Source organism: Eulemur rufifrons, chromosome 7, assembly GCF_041146395.1.
Source record: "Eulemur rufifrons isolate Redbay chromosome 7, OSU_ERuf_1, whole genome shotgun sequence".
NCBI classification, from domain to species: Eukaryota; Metazoa; Chordata; class Mammalia; order Primates; family Lemuridae; genus Eulemur; species Eulemur rufifrons.
In genome coordinates, this window is record NC_090989.1 from 80,156,915 (window position 1) to 80,182,896 (window position 25,982).

At 34.3% G+C, this 25,982-nt stretch overlaps 1 protein-coding gene across 1 annotated transcript in view; it reads right to left on the reverse strand.

Annotated features, from left to right (window-relative positions):
- Positions 1 to 25,982, reverse strand: part of ATP11B (ATPase phospholipid transporting 11B (putative)) — a 106,283-nt gene that overhangs the window by 79,753 nt on the left and 548 nt on the right. The window contains exons 2-4 of the mRNA XM_069472877.1: positions 6,300 to 6,416; positions 2,943 to 3,032; positions 915 to 995 (exon numbers count right to left, since the gene is read on the reverse strand). Of these exons, the coding sequence (XP_069328978.1) occupies positions 915 to 995; positions 2,943 to 3,032; positions 6,300 to 6,416 (288 nt within the window). The remainder of the gene's footprint in view (positions 1 to 914; positions 996 to 2,942; positions 3,033 to 6,299; positions 6,417 to 25,982) is intronic.

Sequence of the window (25,982 nt, forward strand, 5' to 3'; positions counted from 1 at the left end):
AAGAGTGAAGAAAGAGAAATCAAACTTAGACCTGTGGCTCAATATTCTCTGACACATTGAATGCATAATGCAATTGTTAATCTGTAGGCTCCTCTTATTCTTCTTATGTAAGTAATAAAGAACAGAGTTCATCCTAGAATTGTAAAATGTTTTTTTATTTCCATGTCAATTTATACCTTATCCTTATATCTTATAAAATGAAAATTTATCATATTTGTACAAGAAAATTCATTACCTCTCTTGCAGGTAGGCAAAATCATCCCTATATAACTGAGTCTCTGCCAAGATTTTTTGAGGAGGGGTAGTTATAACGACATGACATTTCTATGAATTTCTTTATTTCTTATTTGTTATGTTTATCCAATAATCCTGTTTCTCTCTACCTAGATGTTAATGTCAACTCATGATTTGGTTGAAGCTATTTCCCCTAGGGTATTATTCTACATAAAAAATAACCTTACCAGAGAAAGCTATAAAACAGTAGAAAAGCACTATACAATTTTTATTCACAAATGTACATGCCAGAAGTACATTCTCTACTCCCTATAGATATATCCCTTTTGAACTGTGTATTTCCTTTAAATATCACCAAATTCTACAAAGATGATTGTAATAAAAACTCAGTTTCATATACAAATTTGTTTTATATACAATATTTATTTTGGGATGCTTCCTAGGTGTGTCAAGGGAACAATATATTTTAACAATGGTAATCATTTCATGAGTCAGCAGGTACCTGAAATATTAATATAATATAGTGGCTGTCTTGGTTTAATTTTACCATATATCAAACAAATTTGCTGCTTTCTTATGGAAATTATTTTCACAACAATAAATGTTACTTTGGAGTAGAAATATTTAACAACTTCTGAATGACTCGGGGGAAAACAACAATAATAGAAAGTATTTCATACCTGCTTTATGGCGGTTACTGTTATCACAAAGAATAACGGAAGTCCACTGGTAATTGGACTGGTAGGTGTATCAATCATAAGCTAGATTTAAAAAAAAAGAATGCGGATATTATATTTTTATATTGCACATGTCACGCTATTAACATCTGACATCTCATACTATTATGCAGTGGGTATAGTTTAGTTCACAATTTCACTTTGTTGGCTGTTATATGGGGTTAGAAGAATAACTACATCTATTGCCTATCCACATACACTGCTAGAGTGAACTCAGTCACTCCACTTTCTTAACACATAGGGTCCTTAAGTTTTTTCTCAGTATATACCAAGGAGTGGAGCTATAGCTGCTGAGATCTCACTTCACATTTCTTTGCACATACTAATAAATGCTGAAAAGTCTGTCAGCAATTTTTACCTTGGGATTCAGAATAAACTCATCTCAACACTAGGGACAGAGAACTAGGAATGGGACCATGGAAAGGGTTTTTTTCTACAAGTGAAACCCTTTTTGTTACATCTACCAGATCCAGAGGGGGACAGCTAGGAAAATGATGCTGCAATTATGATTTAAATCATACAATTGAAGTTTCAATAAATTGCTGGAGAAATAAAGAAATATTTGCAGCAATTACATATGATTCGTTAGAAGAACATGGATCTAATGACTTACTAATGTTACTTTTTGTGGATAGGCCAATTAAATTTCTTCTTTTCCATAGACAAGCTGAATTCCTGATCTTAGCTAGTGTTTTCACAAATGCATGGATATTATGTGCTTTTCCAATTTTTTGCTTTTGCAAGAAAATCAAGATAATGCTCTATTGACAGAAAATTAGAAGTTCTTTGTCTGTTCATGAAGGAAAACAATTTTTTTTTTTTTTATTTTTTTTTTTTGAGACAGAGTCTCACTCTGTTGCCCAGGCTAGAGTGAGTGCCGTGGCGTCAGCCTAGCTCACAGCAACCTCAAACTCCTGAGCTCAAGCGATCCTCCTGTCTCAGCCTCCCGAGTAGCTGGGACTACAGGCATGCGCCACCATGCCCGGCTAATTTTTTCTATATATATTTTTAGCTGTCCATATAATTTCTTTCTATTTTTAGTAGAGGTGGGGTCTCGCTCTTGCTCAGGCTGGTCTCGAACTCCTGAGCTCAAACGATCCGCCCACCTCGGCCTCCCAGAGTGCTAGGATTACAGGCGTGAGCCACCGCGCCCGGCCGGAAAACAATTTTTTAAAAAAGTAAATGTTCCCTAAAGCTTTAAAATGATCACTTGACAACTTTTAATTTTTCTTTTGAAATTGTGAGTTCTTCTGGGAGAAAAATTCAGAGTTTATGCAAAAATTCAGTGCCACACTGAAAGAAGTTGCTAAAGTTTTATCAAAACAATAACTTCTTTAAAGGAAAGGTGACAATCACTATTTTTTGACTTGACTCATACTTAAGTTTCATGGGCTTGTTCCCTTGGTATTTTGACATAGATATCAAAGCACAATGTGAAAATTAAGAAACTGTCAAGCAGTCTATAATGAACACAAATCTAAGCTAAGAAAATGGTTTCTTGAATAAATAATCTTTACTCACAGGGATGCTTAAAAATTAAAATTTTTTTAAAAAATTAAAAAAAAAACTAAAATTAAAAAAATTAAAAGCCAAAGAAAAGTTTACTTTCAAGAAAGATGATTCCATAGGCAGGAATATGCCAAAAACATGCACTGTATTTTAAAAGCCAAAATATTTATGTTTTGAGGCAGAGCATCTGAAAGATGATAGGTTTATATTCTTGGCTTAGATTACGGTTAATCTAAATACTACAGCACATGATTGATGAAACAAAACATAATTAATCTTAAAATTCATAGGCTATGTTTTAGAAATCTAGATGTGATTTCAATTCACTGAATAAAATGCTGAAGCTTTGCAGAAAAAAATGGTCACACGATCAATTACAAACACAATGTAATTTTTCCCTGTTCTAAGATATATTTTTAAAAACATGTTTACAAATTTAACATATTGAGTGATAAAGCTTACCTGAACCAAAAATATAATAAGAAAATAAAAATTTGCCACTCTTCTGAATTGTTCAAATAAATTTTTTGGAATAAAATTCCACACAGTATACTAAAAAGAAAAAGGAGAGATCAATGAATTAATATTGAAAAATAATATATACACTGTATAGATGTAATGAGAAAAGTAAAATCAAATTTACTAAGCTGTTAAATCTATAACTCTTCATGATACAAAAACTATTTATCTGGGTTCTAGAGTTCAAGACTTTTATTCTACTTTCCTTTGTTCTTTTTCTATTTATTGGCAATTTTAATATAATTTTTTAGAAGTTGGAGAAGGCAGATCTAAAACATTTTAATAGTTTATTTTGACTTCTGAATTAAGTTGGCAATGTCCTAAGTTTACATCAATCTACTTAAATAACAGTGACAACATATTTTGTCTTGCCACATCTTGAGGAGAGCAGTTATATAAATTGGCAGTAAAGTAATTGGTTTCATGGTGTTTTTTTGGCTAACTCAATAATACAAGAAAAAACTCAGAACAAATAAAAATTTCTTATGAAAACTAGCATACAAATGGTAGGAACTGTTGTTTCCAGGTTTTATGAAATATAAACATTAATAGATAGATTGAATGAGTCTAAATTCTGTGCTTGTCCAATGTATAAGAGGAGAAACTCCAGTAGTACAATATTGAACAATATGAAAATATTGCCAAGAAAAGTAACAATTTATTATGCTTCTCTTAATTATTATGTAATAATGGTTAAGATAAAAGAATTAGCAATGTAATTTCCTATAGTTATATATGACCGTATAATTAACCCTATCTTGCTCCTTATAAGAAAACCAAAACATGGCTATAAAATTAAAGATTTTATTAGAAAGTTTAATTTAAGCTAATGTAGTTACTATGGTCAAATAAATTAGACAAAGACGTATCATGTATCTACAATGTGTAAGACCCTTGCACTATGAAAGAAACAAAGAAAAGATGCTTAATATTAAATAGAGGAGATCAAGAACAAAATAACAACAGCAGTATTCAAAGATGCTGGAAATGAAACTTAAAAAAGATTATATTTGACATGGGCTCTAAAAGAGGAACATTCAACAGGCTGAAAATCAAAGGCAAATAAGGGAGAACATTTCAAAAGATTGGACAGCATGAGCAAAGAACAGAGGAGGAAAGTTCACCATGGCTTTGTAAGATAGAAAATAATGCAGACTATAAGGGAATAACAGGAAATAAAAGATAGGAAAAAGAGAGTAATGAGAAGCAGGACTCATTCTGCTCAGGAAAAAAGTGACAGTATCTGTATAAGTATTTACATTCTAGAAGTTGTGGTCAAAAACATGAATTCTACATTTCTACAAAAACAAAATCTTCAAAGTCCACAAAAACATAAAATCTACATTTTAAAAATTGTAGTTAACAACATAAAATCAAAGCAAAGGCAGAATGATAGGAAAGTTCAACATGAGTTTGTGGAACAGCAGGTAATCTGGTTTGGAAGGAGTTTAAGAAAGCCATAGTAGCGTAATAAAGTAGTAATAAGGCAGTAATGAGAGAGATAGTCCTCCTTCATGCTAAAAATAAAAAAGGGCAATGTTTATTTAAACATCTACATTTTTGAAACTATGGTCAAGAACATTAAGCCTAATACTGCTACATATGAAAATAGTCATATAAAGATATTTATTTAATCCCAAAAGTTTTCCAAAAGGACATTATGAAATCCCAGCAAAGACTAGATTTAAAAAACGATTTAAAATCCTGGAAAGTGTCCAAAATATAGATAGAAGCAGGAAGAGGGTTTAATTTCAAAAAATTGCAAATAGAAGAAGTATGAATTGTGAATTTTTGGCTTCTTTGCTTGGAGACAGTATCAACTCCCACAGAGGGGAAAACTACAACCTTACCAACAAAAGAGTTCAGGGCTGGAAAAGCAGCTGGAAATGTAAAAGGAAAATACTGGTATTAAGAGAACCATACAAGAAAATGACCCAAATTCAGAACATAAAACTATCCAAAATCCAGGCTGACAGCTAAACTGTGCACTAGAAAGGAATGACCTACTGATACTGATACTTACAACAACAAAATGACTCTCAAAAGCATATTACGTTAAGTGAAATCAGACACAAAAGACTTTTACTGTATCCATGACATTACACATTTGTCAAAACTCACCAATTGTACACTTAAAATAGGTGAATTTTATTGAATGTAAATCACACCCCCAGTTAAAAAAAAAACAAAGTTTTCAACAGAACTTTTATTTCCTGCATAATTTACTAACAACTGTGGAGCTCCTCCATCATCCTAGATTCTGATATTTCTGCTTTAGAACCATTATCCAAAATGAGAGATGTCACTAATGGGTACATTACATACATAAATAATGTGAAGGTAGAAAAAAAGGGACAGGGCAAAGGAACTGCTGACCTAAGCCAACATCCTTGGGAAAGATCAGGTTTAGAGAAAAACTATTAGCTGCTCTGGAAAGGAAGACAGGAGCAATACAAAGATACTTCTTAATAGTTATGATCTAAGGAGAACTTTACCCTCAGTCTCTTTGACTCACATCCTCTATAACTGTATTGTCCAATAAGGTAGCCACTAGTCATATGCGGCTATTGACATTTAAATTAAAATAAATTAAATTTTAAAATTCAGTTCCTGAGTTGCACTAGCCATATCTCAAGGCCTCGATAGCCTTGTATGGCTATTGGCCATCATATTGGACAATTCTATCATGAGAGAAAAGTCTCCTGGACAGCACTACCTCTATAATTTTCAGCTTCAAAATAACCTGACATTTTAAAAATGCCATAGGAAAAAATGAAACAGCAATATATGAAAGTGAAGCAGCACTTTGGTACCATAAAATGTTTACAGGTGAGTGATAAAATTGGAGGAAACAGAACTGAGTTCAAATTTCAACCTAGTCACTTACTAGTGTGCAATCTTGGGAAAATTATTAAATTTCCCAACATTCCAATTAAAGAAACTGAAATGGGTATAACAATACTTTGTAAAATAGATTTTATAAGAGCTATTTTATAAGGTTGTTGTAAGGATTAAATGATAAAGTACTTAATATAGGACCTGGCACCCAGTATAAATATTATTAATAGTTCCCAATTTTAACTGTAAGTAAAGATAACTGGCATGCTGGCTACTTGATATCAGCACCTAGCAACTCCTTTTATTTTACAGTTCACCATTTTAGTTAAGATAAATCTCTCAACCATGATTTTCTTGAATTTGTAAGGATATAAATATATACTCAAACATACACAATAAATCACTTTTCAAAATAAAATAGCACATATCTACAGTTTTAATAATAAAATTGTTAATCCTTACCTTAGATGAAATGATCCGGTTATCTATAAATTTCTGAGGTGTGTAAAGGCCATTCTGAGGAAACCTGTTGGCTATGTAAACGGTTCTTGTATCACTTTGATGTGGTGGGTCAAAACCCTAAGACCAAGCAAGAGAAAAAGTGATATTGGTCAACCAGGTTAGTTGTTACGATATGTTACTGTTGGTTTTACTTAACTGATCACGTCAAAGATATTATTATTGGCCTTAAACTGCATATAGACTCAATATAATTACTAGAAGAGTTATGCCATTTATTTTTTTCTTTCACAGGTAAACAGGTACCTTATCGCTAGATATAAACTAACTAGGCAATACTTCTAGTAATGAAAAACAGTTCATAACTCTGGCAGAAATGCTACTATAAGAAAAAAAATCATATAGGAGACCTATGCATTTGAGGACAAGGTTTCTTTCTCCACTGCATTCCTTCCCTTTCATTCCTCTGGGTTCCCTGCCTTCTCTTAGAATGGATTTCCAATCAGTGATATGAAAGTCCTGGGTAGCTATGTACTAGTAAGCACCTACACCACATCCGATGGAAAAGGTTTATATTTATTTTTACTTCTTCTACATCCAGATCAACTTGGTTTCAGAAAGCTTTGTTCCCAGAGGACTTAACAATGCATTAGGTAGGGTTTTGCCCAGATTCATTCCATACAATCATTTATTTGTGCCAGTTACAGTATCAATTGACTTTCTGAAACAGTGATGTGAATATGCTGTAATTCGTGGCCTTGAGGAATTCACATGGCCTCAAATTTATTAATAGAAGACTCTCTCTCAAAGTACATTAGTAATAGTAATTAGTAATCTCTAGTGGAAAAGTTTTCCTTGGTGACAAGAATACTGATTTTATTCCTACAGTACTTTACTTTCTTCCAGGATTGCAAGTGAATCTTTAAGATTCCTTTGACAGATCTTGGGAACCCGCACAGGCTGAAAGCAATCCCCAAATGCAAGACTTTTTTAACAGGCAAATGATTCGCAATTCCTTAGATTTTCTTTTTTTTTTAATAGTGGTCAAGGGCTATTTACTAATACTACTAAGTTATTAAAAGGTAAATTAAACTTGGCATTAATAAACTACCATGATTCATTTTTAGATATTACTGAAGACTCTAATTTAGTAAACTATTAAGTAGTCTGGCTGCCATTCAATACTTAACAACCTTGTAAAATTTCTACTGGGCACAGACATATAGTGAGAAATCCTGTATTGCCTAGGGGGATATTTTGTTTAGTACATTAGAATACAACAGTACTATGTATAGTATTTAACTATTATTCTTGGTTTTAAAATTTTATTTTGTGATCTTAGAAACAGCTACTGCAGGACTGTACAAATGCATTATATGCATCACAAAGAACATGTTTATTTGTTTATATTATTAAACTCCTATGATTGTCTACCCTGCTTTTGCAACATTTTGTAATAGTGATGACTACACGTTATAGATGTGAATATGTCACTATGTGCCTGATTTCAAAATCAGTCTCTTCAAGGAAAAAAAATACAGTGGCACACATATTTATTTTCCTCATAAATTCTCTTTTAAACCTTTCATAATTTTGTAAATAAATGAATAAGTGAACAAATAGCTTGAATGCTACTGCTTTAGTCTATGGCTGTATTTCTCAAAGGGGGTTCACAGGAAGTTTACCTATAAACAGATAATGAAGCATTAGACTGCATGAGGAATATTTATTCAGCATTTACTTTGTAACCATATTAACATATCACCCCACACACTAGTTCCTGTCTCTCAATACGCTTTCTACCATCTTTCTAGCATCACTCTGCCCTTAGCTCAACTCAACAGATTCAGAAGGAAACCTGTCAGAGCATATTTAAAATTGATAAAATATAATTAATGTTTTCTTTAACACTAAGTTACACATCATGCATGTAAGCTTCTGGGATAAAGTAAAAAAAAAGAAAAGGAAAGTAAATTTCAATGTCTGAAAGAACATGTAATCTTTAAGAAGATGTCAAAACGACTAAGACTGAGAAGCACTAATACAGATTTTTAATTTTTTGCTAAATTCCTGCCAAGATTGGAATTTGTTATTATGTACATCTCAAGTTAAGGAAAAAAAAGAACCCAAAGTAACAGAAAAAGAACTATAGCAACATCTCAGCTATGACTAGAAATTATACATGAATGCATGTATTTTCCATGAAGCAAATGCTCATCATTTTCCATTCATCTATACTGGATATGAATCAGTGATCATATACTAAAATTTCGGAATTCCTGAGATTTCTATAATTATTTCAAGGTGATATATTGAAATGTTCTCCCCAAAATCAATTTTAAACTAAATTGAATTTTAAAAATTCTATACAGCAGCTCTATATTCAAAGATATCACAATTTAAAGTAAGATGACAATTCCAAAAGGAAAATGACAAGCTTTTCCTCATTCCCAAATGAGGGATATAACATCCATTTATGCATTTCGAGATCTTTTTCAGTTGCAATGAATTTACATAATCTTATCCAATTATATTATAGTCAATGTTATGTATATGTGTATGCATGTACATGTGCATTTTGTTTCATATACAAAATAGTTAAATTTGATATTCGTGTTGGTAGTGTAAGTATGGCCAAATGTCCCTTATGGAAATGAAACCTGTAATTTCAGATCATTAGCATCATCTCTTCTGCAACAAATTTAACAAGCTGCAAACTAAATAAAATTAAAAGAACAAAACCGTCCAAAAATGAAGAAACTGACTTAAAGCAAGGACTACAAGTGAGCTTTAAGTCTGTAAATCTCTGAAATTGTATGCAAATTTGCATTATGTGCATTTTTGTGGTAAGAATGTGCATAGGTTTCATGATATTTTCATGATCCAAAGAAGCTTAAAACCACTTAACCTAAAATCTTGCTTTGTAATCAGTTCCCCATCCCTATACTCTATTTAAACTGCCTAAAGAGAATCTTTATGTTTCAATAACCCTTCCACCTTCCTTAATGAGTCAAAACAAACAACTATTGTCAAAATTAAATGTATAACTATATTATTAGTATGAAGTTCAAGTATAATTTCACACTATTTCTAGCAAGCTTTATCAGCAATTCTATAGCACTGAGGAAGAAATACAATCTGAACTCTCTAATCAGTAGGTCAAGGCTACATGGCAGGGTTCAGAAACCTTTGGTACATATTACATTTTTTGTTGTCGTCTCAGACTATCCACTCATATCCTCAACTCCTTGAATGCTTGCCTGTTTCCTTCTCCTCTGATTTCATCTTGTCCTGCGCAAAGGAACTCAGAAAGACTAATGCTTTTCTAGCCACCCTGATTTTATGTTAATGTCTGCTAAAAGTAGAGTATAAGTATTAGAGGCACACAAATTTAAACTATTTTAAAAACTATCATAGTCTTAAAAAGTATGAAATTCAAAACCTCTTTGTTTTCCTCTCCTGACTGGATTTGTGAGCATCTGTTAAAGCCACAGGTACTCAAAAAAAGTAGGTGAGTATTTAAGGGGCAAAAAATCTCATGGTGGCAGATAGGGGAAGAAGTGCAATACATGGGATTGATTTGAGAGACTCCTTTTGTAACCACAACCTGATGAGACCAAACCTGGGGAAACCAAACCAGCAAATAGCTATATAATTTATAGAAGTTGGTCTCTGGCATAAAGAAATACTTGGAAATGAATCACAACAGTCTCAGGCCAAATGTATAAGCCTCTGCATTATCTTAAAATTTCAAATATTTTATTAAAAAACATAAGTATTACAAATAAAAGAACTAAGAGACTAAAATTATATTCATGAATAATGTAATTAAATATTATCATACTTCTTTAAACATAACTAAGAAAACATCATCTTTAGAATTCACGGTAACTGAAGTAATAGGTGCCTTCTATCATTATTATATGTTATATATTTGCTTTATGAAAGAAAAAAACATCAAAACAAACCCCCAAACAAAAACAGCATTGAGTCAAAACTACAACAGTATTAAGTTATTAAAAAAATGAATAGCACTTTATTAAGATCACACACTTTATATGACAGAAAGTGATTTTTGTTGGCTGTATGTTTCAATATACACAGGCACATGAAAATAGCCTAGCAAAAATACCAAGGCTTCTGGGGAAGAATGATTTAATGTATTTTACCAAGATCTACGAAATTAATTCTGAATTGCTGTTTCCTGGACATAGACTTCCAATAAAATATACCTTTATGAAGGTACTATAAGGGCAAGATAATGTGACAGTGTTAACAGACCAAAGTAAGGTGATAGAAAAACTTAAAACACTCCAATGTAAATAAACACAATAATTTAATTTTAACTTTTTGTTTTAAATTATGTGCCTTTCATTTAGGATTTGAGTTAGTTTGCCATCTACCAGACCAGTGTGGGTTTCCAAGAACTCTGGCTTAGTGCAGGGACAGGTTGGGACTGGCTTTCAAGCTGTAGAGTGATCTCACAGAAAGATAACTCAAAAATTCTCAAATCATCTGCCAATGTTTTCCCACAGGAAGCTCATTTCTTATAGGTTATGATGTTACTTCCCAAACTTGATTTCCTACTCCAACATACACCTCCAGCAAAAGCCTTCAATTTCAGCTTAAAAATTTCCTTCTCAGTGGAACTTTACCTGATGTCTCTTCTGTCTCAGAAATAAAAGAAAGCATGTGTTGTCTACTCCTCCCACTAAACCTATTGTACACTCTCATGAAAGACTTTATCACACCAAATTGTAATTCCTTACCTTTATATCCATCTCCCCCTTCAAATTGTAAGATCTTAAGGGAAGCATGTGCTCAGATAACTGGCATAAATTAGTTCTTCAATGACTATTTACTCAATTGATTAAATTCTCTAGTTTTCACATTCTGAGTTTGATTTTAAAAATATCTTTAACAATAAATTTTTACCAAATTGAATTTAACTTCTAAGATATTTAAATGGGAAAAAAAAATTTAAAGTGATTCTGTAGAGTGAAATCTACCATAACCAGGGTAAGAGGGGCTTGCAGGGAACATTTTATTCTGGTATTACTAGCTTTACCTTATTCTCATCAAAGCCATTTATTCTGGCTTCCCAGTTGGAGAGGCTCATTTCTGGATGTCAAAGAAATCAACTTCATTTCAGGGACATGCCAATCAAAACTACAATGAAACACCACTTCATAGCCATTAAGATAGCTATCACAAACAAAACAAAACAAAACAACAAAAACCCACAAAACAGAAAACAAGAAGTATTGGCAAAGATGTGGAGAAATTGGGACTCTTGTGCATTGATGGTGGGAATGTAAAATGGTGCAGCAGCTATGGGAAACAGTAGAGCAGTTCCTAAAATAATTAAACACAGAATTATCCTATGATCCAGCAATTCTACTTCTGGGTATATACCCCAAAGAAGTGAAAGCCAAGACTCGAAGAGACAGATATTTGTACACCCATGTTCAGAGCAACATTATTCACAACGGTAAAAACGAAGCAACCCAAATGTCCATCAACTAATGAATGAATAAACAAAATACAATGGAATATTAGTCTTAAAAAGGAAGAAAATTTTGACACATGCTACAATATGGATGAACCTTGAGGACAGACATTATGTTAAGTAGTCAATCAAAAAACATAACTTCTACACAGTATCTTCAAAGTTTAATACTTTAAAAATATGTCAACCATAAAGGCACATCACAAAAGTCTAACCAATAACAAGATTAAAAGGTGTATTGAAGTAAAAAAAAATGCTGGGTGAATTCTATTTGATTATTTAGATAAGAATTGACACAAAAGGTAGACAAAAGGTAGAAGGAAGAGATGCAATTGTCCTACTAATTTTATATGCTGGAAATCTGTTTTCAGGTATGCCTGAACCAAGACACCACTACTAGATAAGTAACTCAAAGCAGCACCAACAACAAAAACCAACAACCTCATACTTCCTACCAGTCCCACTTTACACAATCTAGATCTTACCTTTTACCTTGCATAATTATGAAAATTTTTAATGTTTCTTAAAATACATAATACTCTTGTTCTTACACAGAATGAAAGTATATGTATGCTGTTCCTGTTGTCAGACAGGTACAATATATCAAGCATTTAAATTGGGCGAATCAACCAAAATAATACTATTACTGAAATGATGTTTCTGAATGAACACATACACAGTTTGCTCTACAGGCTTTTTCTTTTAACCTATCATTTTCTGATTTGTTGCTTAAGTATGTTTCCCTATTCTCATATAGGAAACTATATGTAATAGTTCTGTTACAGCTAAGAGATTGTATGTCTCAAAGTCAAAACTCCTTTTTGGGAATGAGCCAAAGGAAGGAAGGCAGACTTCTAGGGGGCATTTCAGAAATAAAATTGGTATTGATTTTCACAATAATTGGAGGATACTACTAGCATTTACTTATTGGGTGGGTGGGACAGAGATATTAGACATTCTGCAATGGACTGTAGAGTTCTGCCAACAAAGAACTGTCCTGTGAGCCACATAACTTTCAAATGCCCTGCCTGAAATTAATGTTGGTAAAAATCTCTTTGAAATAATCTGAACCCTCTATTTAAATATAAACACAAAAAATCTTATATGGATTTATGAATTTTCAGGAATGAAACTACCATGTAAACTGAAGAAAGATTATACTCTGTTTTGTCAGAACTTTTATGAAGAGTTGTTTACTGTGTTAGAAAATCGCATCACCAATGGAAATGTTATTTACGAGTCACCAAAACAATTTTAGCAGTCTACATTAATAGCCCTGGTATTCACAATGATTTTAGTATCTGATTATTTATTATGTCTAGCGTACTCATGATTGAGAATTTATTTTTTTATTTTTTTTATTTTTTTTGAGACAGAATCTCACTCTGTTGCCCGGGCTAGAGTGCCGGGGCGTCAGCCTAGCTCGCAGCAACCTCAAACTCCTGGGTTCAAGCGATCCTCCTGCCTCAGCCTCCCGGGTAGCTGGGACTACAGGCATGTGCCACCATGACCGGCTAATTTTTTCTATATATATTTTAGTTGTCCAGCTAATTTCTTTCTATACTTTTTTTAGTAGAGACGGGGTCTCGCTCTTGCTTAGGCTGGTCTCGAACTCCTGAGCTTAAATGATCCGCCCACCTCGGCCTCTCAGAGTGCTAGGATTACAGCCGTGAGCCACTGCACCCGGCCATGATCGAGCATTTATATACTGAAATAGGTATTATTTAATATAAATGCATTTCTTTATTTTTCCTTCACATGACAATACCCTAATTGTCATGTGAAGGAAAAATTAACGTCAATTTTTAAAAAATTATTTGTATAGGAAAGTTATTTAAATTTTCTTTCAGGATAAAAAAGGAAGACATATTTATAAAATATTTGATAGAAATAGGAGTCACTGTGTCTGACAGGATTGAGAATCAACTATGTACTTGGATGCCAAAATATATGTTATAAGTATTTACTATCTCTCAAGTTAAGAAGGTGCTGCTTATACTGTATGAGCAGCATAACCAGTATTTAATTTAGGAAACCACTATATAACAAAAATTTCCAAGTATAGATTTAAACAGGATAATATATTAGGTAAAAAAAAATTCTCAACAATAACAATATAAATAATGTATTAAGGTTAAAGAGTAGAGATGCTGGGTGAATGCTACTTAGTCATTTAGACATGAAATACTACAAAAGGTGGAAAAAAGCAGGGTAGAAAGAAATCTGTTTTCAAGAACCTGAGAAACATGTAGACAAATGATTATTTAGCAACACTGGGTCAAAGCAGCATAATTCTGAAAATGTATTTTAAAAAACACAAAAAGAATTTTTTAGCATATTTTCAGTTCTTTCAGAAAGCAGCTCATTGATCCCATATAATGACTATTAAAATTGTACTGCTGATCTGCAATTCTTGCCTTCTGATATCATCCAGTATGCAAATAAAAAAATTTACTCTAGCAACAAATCAAAGAATATTTACTTAATATTTACTATGTGCTTGGTACTGTGCTAAGGACCACTGATGATAAAAGAAATATATGACTTAGTACCTGCCACTTGGAGTTGATGAAATCTTAGTGATTTAGGCCTTATTTACCTTAGATATAATCTAATTTCCTATTTCCTCTCACATATTTAAGATCAAGCCAGAATTATTTTCTGGTTTAAATGTGGAAGAACCAGTATGGATATCTACTGTCCAGTAAGCCACTGGATATATTTGTTTAGACCTTAAACAAGAGAGCTGGACTTGAGATTGGAACCCAGCAAGCATAATGGTGATGGTTAAAGCCAAGGATACGTATGTGGTTGCCCATTACCTGTGCAGAGAGCAAGAGAAGAACAGGGTAAGAGATGAAATTCTCAGGACCATCATTTAGGATGCATATGAGAGAAAAGTAGAAAAATTATCAGAGTAGAAGAACAAAAAAGGTAGGGTGGCAGAAACCCAGAAAGAAATTCCAAAAAGGAATTATTTCATATGCTGTAAAGAAAAATGAGAACCGGAGGAAAAAAAAAAAAAAAAAACCTACTGAATTTAATAATTAGGAAATCATTGGTGGCTTTTGCCAGCACAGTACGAGTAAAGTTAATGGGCTGAAGTCAGACTACAATGGATTTTGTGAATGGGGTGGAAAGGAGGGTGGGGAAGTAGGGATAGTGCTATCTACTAGATAAACTGAAGGATTTTTAGTGTTAGTGAATCATAAGCATATTTTTAGGTTAGAAATGAAGGATGTGACGAAGGAGAATATTAAAGTTTTGGGAAAGAAAAAATTACCGAAGGATCAAGAGGAAGGAAAAATGAGCCCAAGGTTAAAGCATTAACTCTGGGAATGGATAGGATCTCTCCTCATCTGAAGAAAAGAGACTGTTTTTTTACTTAAACATGAAAAATGAAAGCTGAAACCATATCCTATCACATTTTCTATTTTGGCAATAATTCTAAGAAATACCTTTGTGGTAAGTTGATACAGTATGTGTTCAGTTACTCAGTGTGTGTTTACAAACTTCGTATCTTCCTATGGCTTTCTGCATACACTTGTATCTCTAATGGAGACTCAAACTGCAGTCACAAATCAGATCGCCCTAATTAATCCTCCCTAATTAACTCTAAAATTCACATTCTTTTTTCCCATTGATATTTCTTGTACAATAAAAATAAAACATAATTAAGAAACTTGGAGACTCTCTAATTGTTAATGGTCATCACACTGACTTCTTACAACCAAAGGCATTGGTTCTTGGAGTTATGGATTTCCCAAATCAGTAAAAGTTTTTTAATTGGGAAATTGGGTGGGATACATCGGGTACAATGTACACTACTCTGGTGACAGGACCACTAAAAGCCCTGACTTCATTATATAGTTCATCCATGTAACAAAACCACTTGAATCCCTTAATATTTTGAAATAAAAAAGAAAATTGGGAAATTGACAAAGAATTACCAACTCTTTATTTTTCCAAGCAAGAATACTGAGAGAAAAGAAAGCAGGGAAAACAATCTAAGACTTATGACAGTTCTCAACAGCCTGGGAAACTATTACAGATCAAAGTAGGCTAAGAACACATGTTGACTAAATGTAATGTGGTATCCCAGATGGGATTCTGAACCAGAAAAAGGACATTAGGGAAAAACTAATAAATTCAAATAAAGTACGGAGTTTAATTAATAAGAATGTATCAGTATTAGTGTAATGAATGTAGCACAGTAATGTAAGATGTTAACAATTATGAGAAACCGGGTGGGAAAGGAGTGTGCAGGACTTCTCTATATTTGTAACTTTTTGGTTAATCTAAAACTATTCTAAAATAAAGTTTATATTTAAAAAGTTAAAAAAAAAAGACATTCCTCAAAAATAAGGACATCTGGGCCGGGCGAGGTGGCTCACGCCTGTAATCCTAGCACTCTGGGAGGCCGAGGCGGGTGGATCACTCGAGGTCAGGAGTTCGAGACCAGCCTGAGCAAGAGTGACACCCCGTCTCTACTAAAAATAGAATGAAATTATCTGGCCAACTAAAAAATATATATACAAAAAAATTAGCCGGGCATGGTGGCGCATGCCTGTAGTCTTAGGTACTCGGGAGGCTGAGGCAGAAAGATCGCTTGAGCCCAGGAGTTGGAGGTTGCTGTGAGCTAGGCTGATGCCACAGGACTCTAGCCCGGGCAACAAAGCGAGCACATCTATAAATTTATGCAATCACACATGACACTGACACACTTTTTTCCCTCATTTTGCCACAGACCACTGAAAGTTTTATCTCAATCTATAGGAAACATCACCGTTAGGGAACCCATGGTCCAAGAGACTATAAATTAAAAAGACTGTTAAAAGCATACCTTATTACTTAAGAATTTTGACTTTCTCTTTCTCATAATAATTCCTAAGATGCTTCAACTTCCCCCTGACCTCCTCATGACCCTTTTTTTAATTCTACAAATATATGCTAGGAAAAAAGTTGATCAACATTGGCAGGTAGGCACTGCATCAATTCCCTTTAACTCTAGTTGAATCCACAAAGTCTGAGGGTCTCCTGCATATCTAAGTTAGAGGCCAGAGAACCTGGAGAGTCCAAGATATATGAAAGAGAATGCTGGTATGTGACGCAGAACACTGTCATTTAGACAGAGAGAGCAAACAACACAGATTAGTAGGTGAAAGGATGGCTCATTCAATAAACACCATTGGGACAAATAACTTTCCATATGGGAAAAAACAAATTCCCTACATTATTCCATATGCAAAAATTAATTCCAGGTATATTAAAGGTCTAAATGTTGAAAAACTAAATTTTAAAGCAATTTGAAGAAAACACTCTAGAAAAACAGCTTTATGCTAGTAGGGGTGGGGGGCCGTGGCTCATGCCTCTAATTCTAGCGCTTTAGGAGGGTGAAACAGGAGGATCACTGGGGGCCAGGAATGTGAGACCAGCCTGGGCAACACAGCAAGACCCTGTCTCTTTAAAAAATTTAAAAATTAGCCAGGCATGGTAGCGCATGCCTGTAGTTCCAGCTTCACTGAGCTGTGATTGTGCCCCTGCACTCTAGCCTGGTTGACAAAGTGAGAGAGCAAGACCGTATCTCCGGGGAAAAAAAGAAAAGAAAAAAGAAAGAAGCTTTATGATCCTAGTTTAGGAAAGGAATTCCTAAACACGTAAGAAAAAGCAAAAATCATTTGCCTAATAAATTAACCTATAAATAAATTTAAATTTTCTGTATGAAAAAAGACTATATAAACAAAATTAAACAAGGGACCCAGACTGGAAGAAAGTATTTACAACATATACAACAAAGAATTAGCATCCAGTCTATAGCAGGAATAAGAAAAAGATAAACTACTCAACAGAAAAATGGGTAAGCTATGCATAGGAATGAAATAGAAGATACCTGAATCTTACTAGCAATCAACACAATGCAAATTAGACCAAAATGAGGTACTGTTTCACACCCATCACACTGATAAATTTTTTCAAGTCTAACAGTACAAAGTGTTGACCAAGATGTAGAGAAAGGGCAATTCTGATGTTCTGGAAAATAACTTGGCCATATCTAGTAATAGTTATAATATACATACCGCATGACCCAGCCATTTCACTTCCACTTATTCCACTTAAAAAAAAAACCAACCATAAACCTAAACAAGAATGGTCACTGTAACACTTTTGGTAACACGAAAAAATTGGCAACAAACCAAATATCCATTAGAGAAGAAAAGTCCCCTAGAAGACTGGCTGAGGCAGGGATTGCTTCATTTTGGTAGTTCCAAAGCCTAGCAATATGTTATCACAGTGATGATGTTCAGAAAATGTTTGAATGAATAAATGAATAAATGAGAAAGAAATAGTATTACCTAAAAGGGGATGCAGTGGAGAATTAGCTTTTGGTAAATGGAGAACTAAAACAGAACAAAATCCCTGCCTTCATGAGATAGAGACAAATATATAGATTACAGAGTATGTTAAACAGTGACAAGTGTTAGAGAAATAAAGCTGGGAAGGGGGGATAGGGAAGTATTGGGGAGGGTTAGAATGTTATATTGAATAGCCAGAAAAGGCCTCCCGCACTAATAAGGTAATATTTGAATAAAGACTTGGAGGTAGTAAAGGAGCCAGCGGGTATCTGGGGTAAGAACATTCAGGTAGAGGTAACAGCCTCAGGACAAAGATCCTAAGATTGAAGTATGCCTGGGACTTCTAAATTGCAAGGAGGTCAGTGTGGATAAAGCAGAGTGAAGAGTGGTAGGGGGTAAGAAATGGATTGGGGGAAGCTGGGGGTTGGGGAATACAGATCAAGAAGCAACTGTGGCTTTTACTCTAAACAAGAAAGCAAGCGCTCAGAAGGTTTTAGGCAGAGGATGACATGATTTAACCACTTTAATAAGACCCCTCTGGCTGCTGTATTGAAAACAGACTGTAGGGACAGAAGTGGAGAAACACTGAGACGAACCAGGAAGCTTTTGCAAAAATCTAGGTAAGAGACGGGTGATTTTGTCTAGGCTGGTGGCAGAGGAAGGGTAAAGAAATGGTTCTGGATATATCATTTTAAGCAACAACAAAGAGGGAGACATGATTTGCTCCCCAAACACTTAAAACTGCACTCAGGTTATAAGCAAAGCTTTTTTAAAAAATGTATTATTTTTTTAATCGACACAGAAAAATTGTATATATTTATGGTATACAACACCATATTTTGAAGCAAAGCATTTTTTTTTATTCACATGACCTTTCATGATTTCATCTCCCCACAGATGTATCCATAGGAAAAAAGAAATTGACTTTTAAAGAACTTCACTGCTTAAAATTTGAGAATGTAAAGAAAAAAGGAAGAGAATGCATAAACTGTACCAGAAATTATAGTTATACACATCAAACAAAAGGAGTTCTTCTCTTTTGGAGATAAATATAGAAATATTTATGGGTGGAGTTATATAATGTCTGGGATTTGTTTCAAAATAACTGAAGGGAATGGGGATAGTGGGTGGGGAGTATAGATAAAACAAGATTGGTCATGTGCTGATAATTGCTGAAGTTGGGTAAAGGATAAATGGGGATTCATCATCCTATTTTCTCTACTTTTGTATATGTTTGAAATTTTCCATTAATATAAGGCTTAAAGAAAGAATAAAAATAACCTATACCAGGTATATTGGCTTCACATAGTAAGAATAACTTGTGTATACACAACATCTATTTTTGTTCCTAATTTTTGCTAAATGTAAGAGAATGACTGAATGGATGACACCAGTGCATATTATCCTATTTTCCTCCTTTCCTGAGGGTATTCCACTTCTAATTAAAATGTGGAGATAAACAGAGCTTAATTTATTAATAGCCTTAATTTGTCATTTGATCTAAATTTTGGATAATCTAATAGTTTTAAAGAGAAACAAGTATGATTATTTGCATAAGCTAACTCCATGTTAACTAGGGTAGATTACATGTCAGAAATTTGGAAAGAATTTGCCAATACCATGTATAGGATAAGGAAAGAAAAAAATAAAAAATTAAACTATTGAGACCATTTTAAGTGAACCAGTCAGCATAAAAAATTTAGCACTCTAGATTTCTCCTAAACACACCCAAGAGTCAAAACAATTCCCTCAGGGCCATTTCCAGGTGCCAAAATGTAACAGAAATTCAATGCATGTCTCACTCACAACATTGGGGAAAGCTTACTGAATCCATTATAACCACATATAGAGAAGAATTCAATACACGTATCTATTTCTAACCTGAAATATTGGCTTAAAAATAAGTCTCCTAGTGTTTCCCATATAAACATCCAACTAAGAATGTACTGAATTTTGCCAGGTGTACTGGCTTACACCTGTAATCCCAGCGCTTCACAAGGCCAAGGTGGGAGGATCACTTGAGGTCAGGAGGTCAAAAGCAGTCTGGGCAATATAGCAAGACCCCCTCTATAGAAAAAAAAAAAAATTTAAAGTTAGCTAGGCATAGTGGCACACACCTTAGTCCTAACTACTCTGGAGGCTGAGGTGGGGGGGGCGGGGGTCACTTGAGCCCAGGAGTTCAAAGCAGTGGTGAACTATGATGGTGCCACCACTGCACTCTAGCCTGGGTGACTGTGTCAGACCCCAACTCTTAAAAAGGTACTGAATTTTATAATAAAGAAACTCCAGGAGGCCGGGCGCGGTGGCTCACGCCTGTAATCCTAGCACTCTGGGAGGCCGAGGTGGGCGGATCGTTTGAGCTCAGGAGTTCGAGATCAGCCTGAGCAAGAGCGAGACCCCATCTCTACTAAAAATAGAAAGAAATTATATGGACAGCTAAAAATATATATAGAAAAAATTAGCCGGGCATGGTGGTGCATGCCTGTAGTCCCAGCTGCTCGGGAGGCTGAGACAGGAGGATCGCTTGAGCTCAGGAGTTTGAGGTTGCTGTGAGCTAGGCTGACGCCACGGCACTCACTCTAGCCTGGGCAACAGAGTGAGACTCTGTCTCAAAAAAAAAAAAAAAAAGAAACTCCAGGAAAAAAGCAAAATAAAGAATACCTGGGAATAAAATCTTCTATTAATACTATGCAAATTCGAATCTTAGAAGGGTTTAATTTTGATATTTTGAAAGAAATATGCACTTCTGTTAAAAACCAAACCAAACCAGGCTAATTGTGAATATTATTTTGTTTAGAATGATTAGCACTCAGACAAGTGCAGAAACAAACAGAAGAATAAACAACATGGTTATATGCTGTCTAGAACCCCTCAGCAGCCAATGTTGATTTGAAAAATTCTTCCTAATGAAATAGATATACAGTCAGTTTATCAGGCAGCCTCTAATATCTTATATCTAATGTGTACCAAACCTCTGAAAATAGGAAACTCACAGAAAAATAGCCTGGGTAAAATCAGGAAGTCCTTAGAATTGGAAACTTTCTTGAATCTGCCTATGCCAGAAGTTATATATTGTTACAACACTCTAAATCAGTGCTATCCAATAGAAATATTATCTAAGCCACATATGTAATTTTCTTAGTTTCCACATTAAAGGTAAAAATAAATATTAATTTAATAATATATCTTATTTAACCCAACATATTTATATATTTATAGAACCCAATATAATTTCAACATGTGACCAATTAGAAGATTATTAATGAGATATTTTACATCCTTTTTCCTCCCAAGTCTTCAAAATCCAGTATGTGTTGTACGCTTCTAGCACATCTCAATTCAGAGCAGGCATCTTTTAAGTTTTCAGTAGCCACATGTGGATACCATATTGAACATCATGGGTCTAGAAAATATTTAATGACAATAATGGTAATCATAAGGTTCTCTGGAGAATCTAGAACAAGGTCCCTTCCTTCACTGCTACTGGGAATACCTGGGATTCCTCTAATACTTTACCCCACTCAACCAAATGAAAACGGGCTGGCTCAGTGGCTTATGCCTGTAATCCCAGCTATTAATACTTGGAAGGCTGAAGCAGGAGGATTGTTTGAGTTCAAGATCAGCCTGGGCAACATATCTCTACCACAAAAAAAAGAAAAAAAAAGAAAGAAAGAAAGGAAAATTGATATTTGAGAATATATGTCTGACTACAGAGATAGGGAAGCACATATTCACAAGTTTAGGTTCTTAAACATTAATTCTTGAGGTTAAAACTTACTTTGCCCCACAAACATAATACCATCATAGGCCAGTGCTGCCTTTTTCTATTCCTCCATTCATTCCTTGGGAGAGAGGCAAAGAATGCAGGTACTTCCAAACTGATGTTGAATTAAATGCAATATTCATTTGTTCAACCAACATTTGGTGAGTACCTACAATGGGCCAGCTGCTGTCTTGAGTGTAATACAAAGACAAATAAGATACTGTCCTTGCCCCAATTTACAGTCTAGTGTAATAAGTGAGATATATAGACTTGGATAATGTGCTATATAGCAACAGGAGCTCACTTTTAATGTTATACAGCAGCACTAACAGAAACAGAACATGAACCACAGATGTAAGCCACATACATAATTTTTAAATTTCTAGCAACCATATTTTTAAAGAAGTAAAAGAAACACATAAAATTGCAATAATATACTTTACCTAATACATCCAAAATATTATTTCATGTAACCAATAAAAAATTGAAATGATTTACATGATTTCATACTGCTTTTGAAATCTAATGAGTGCATTTATACTTCAGAATATCTTAATTTGAACTAGGCACATTTCAAGTGTATCAGCTAACAGTTATGTAGCACAGGCCTACTTTTTAGAAAATTGAAAATTTGGCAATTGCAGGTATGAGACAAAGTAAGATAGCAGCAAGAGGCTTGAACATGTTCACAGCTTAAAGGAAAAGAGAAAGAGAACAAACATATGGATGATAATTGATGGGGCGTGTGGAGAACAGGATGAAAGAACAGGCTCAAAAACACAAGTGGACTGGTTAGCCTGGAAAAGAGGAGGCGTGCACCTTCCTTGTAACAGGTGGAAAGAAGAGAAGAATTAAGTATAGATATAAGCAAGTTTGTTGAGTGTGAGTGGAAGAGAGAGTAGAAAGCTGAGGGAGCTCAGGTTAAACCTTTCCATTTTTCTCAGTCACTCAGAATACAATCTTAGCAACTTCCTTCCACCATCGCCAATACAAATCTGAAGGCACTATATTTTATGGAATAATTTAAGAAAGTTATCTTAGCATGACAGATTGTGTTTTTGTATAGTTACAGTCATTTTCTAGCTTTTTGTCTGGGCTAGTCAATCTTGAATTTTGTCACTTTATCTCTAACACAGAAACAGTACTATAGCTTGATTTTCTTTCTTTACCTATTTGTCATCTATTCAGCAAACATGTACCCAACGTCCACTCTTGTCAAATAAGGGTGACACTGACCTTCATTTGTATACCCAGTATTTAGCTTATTTTAATACCAGCACACAGTAAGTGCTTTAAAAATGTAGTATCATATTGCTCTGTAAAGAAATATTACATGACAGGAGCAGGGTACAGCGGTTCACATCTGTTATCTCAGCTACTTGGGAGGCCAAGGCAGGAGGATTGTTTGAAGCCAAGAGTTGGGAGTAGCCTGGGCAACACAGTGAGGCCTAGTCTCTAAAAAATTTTTTTTAAAGAAATATTATATGTCAATTAAAATATGTATTGCCAAAAACTTTCACTTAAAGTCTAAATCACTGCTATCCAGCAGAATTTTCTGTGATAATGAAAATGTCCTATTCTAAACTGGCCAATATGGTAGCCAACAGCCACATAAATTTAAATTTTAATGGTCATATGTGGTTAATGGCTACTGTAACAGGTCTAAATATTAGAATACACAGAGTAGCTAATGGCATTTCCACTATTATAAGGTCCTGTCATCTCTAATGAGTTAATACATAAATTATAATGCTGAAAAATACTAACTGTACCAGAAAGACACCATAAGAGAATTTTTTTAGCATAAAATAACTTCAACATTGTGAGCCAAAAAATAAACAACAAAAGGGAAAGAAAAAGAGAAAAGAGAAAGAAAAGGAAATTTCAATTTTTTCTTTTTCACCCTATTTCCCCAATGGAAAAGATCAACCTTCTGTCAACTTTCTGATTTTTCCCATTTTTGTCAAGCAGTGAAAATATTTTGTGGAGATAAGGAGTCAAACTTTTTAAAACATTATTAATAGTTGTATGCTCGAGGCTAGAGGGGCAGGCACTGGCAGTAGGCAGGCCAAAGGAGCCACCTCGTCAGTGACTGTTTCTTATTCCAGCAAAAAAAAAAAAAAAAAAATTATTAATAGCAAGAAATTACTAGAGCACAGGGATTGTTTCTGTAATAAAATGACAAGTTTTTTTTTTGGTGAGACAACATAAGTAATTGAAAATCAGGATTCATATAATGAATAAAGTACGCTTATAACTCCCAACAACTTGTCTTTGCAATTTGCTTATCAATTTCCCCAAATTTGTCCCATTTATCTGAATTTTAAACCCATTGCTAAAAGACATGGTGACTTAATTCATTGAGCAAATGTTAGTATAATCTAAACTAGACTTTTTTTGAGCTAAATAATTCCTGGTGTTGTAACTAGAATAGCTGTTTATGATTGGGATAGTAAAATAAACTTTCATTACTCTGTGTATCCACTGTCCTTAATGTTTAAATGATCACACAAACTTAATCAGAACTACAAAGTCCTACATTGGCACAAGTCTGATTACATACTTAGAAGATCTGATAACTTAAAACTAGTGAGGTGAGCAACTGTATGTCAAAGACAGCATTTTTTACGCACAGCAACTTGTTCAACTCGTTAACCCTTCCAGTAAGGCAGCTGCCTTGTAAATTAACCGCACAACTTCCTGTCCTTCCTTTCAGTTATGTTCACCTGAAGCCATTTTTAAAAACATTACCAGATTTTCTGTCTTGAAGATTAGAGTGGTTATACAACCAGGATTTTATTCAGGCTAACAAAAATACCTAACACTGAGAAATGGTGTCTTAATCTATTAGGGAAAGCTTTAAGAAACCACTTTAGAATTATCTTCCTACTACACAGAAACAACATCAGGCAAATAAGCCCTCTCTATACATGAAGATTTGGCATATAGAAAGCATGAGATCAGATCTGTAATAATTAACTTTCTGAGTCAAATTACTGTGATAGGGCTTATTGCAACAAAGCCAAAGTATTACAACAATTATGAAATTAAAGTGACATCATTAGCTTGGTTTCCTAATAAAGCATTTATCTGGGATATGTGAATTTACAATTAGCTAAAAATAGAGAGCCAACATTTGTAGGAGGGAGTGGTAGGCAGTTCTATTTTATTTATAAAATTTTTTTTTGAGAATGATGCCCACTGCAAAATGAAGTAACCAGAAGCTTGGCTCTGAAACACCATACTTCTTAGTCTTAACAGTAAAATGCTTTTCTACAGCAGAAAAAAAAAAAAGGCAAATATCAATGTTTTCGTCCCACAAAGACAGTTTCTGCTTCACTAAGATTTACCACTGACTAGAATTAGTAAAGGAAAACACTGAATTGTAGAAGCATTTAGTTAATTCGATTTAGAAATTAAACAGTAAACGGAAATTGCCAATTTCGGTCCTCATTGTCACAGTTGTGTACTTAGTTGTGTACTTTCTGGGCTGTAGTTGCGAGGAGGCAGGAAATATTTTTCTCTCTGAATTAATTCTGCGAAAGATGGCGCTTTTTATAGGCCTTAAATCACCCTTTTCTAAGATTTTTTTTCCTCCAGATATTCCAGTAATACTGGAAAATTAACCACTGGTTCCAAACCTGTCCGGTTCAAGCTGCCTTGAGGAGAACCGGAAAAAAGTAAGGTTCACATTCCAAAAGTTTTACCTGGGGTTCAGGACAAGGAAGGAAGGAAAACTAGTCTTTCCCAACTATCATACTTATCTTTTCCGAAACCAGACGGAGAGTTGGAATATTCTTTCTCTCATGCAGGTCTTGGGTTAAAATTCCTTTCGCTGACAGGAATTAGACTAGATAAGGTGCCCTCTTCCTCGCTAACCAACACAACACTGAATCGTGACACTCTTCTAGGCGACTGGGGGCTGTGGACTAGTTCTCCTCCCCTTCAACCAAACGTGTCCCAAATTATTAGAGGCAGGCAACACAAGACCTACTCTCCTTCAGCTCCCTCCACCTGGTTCCTCAGGGTGCACAGCCGCCCCGCTCGGAACCTCCAATTCT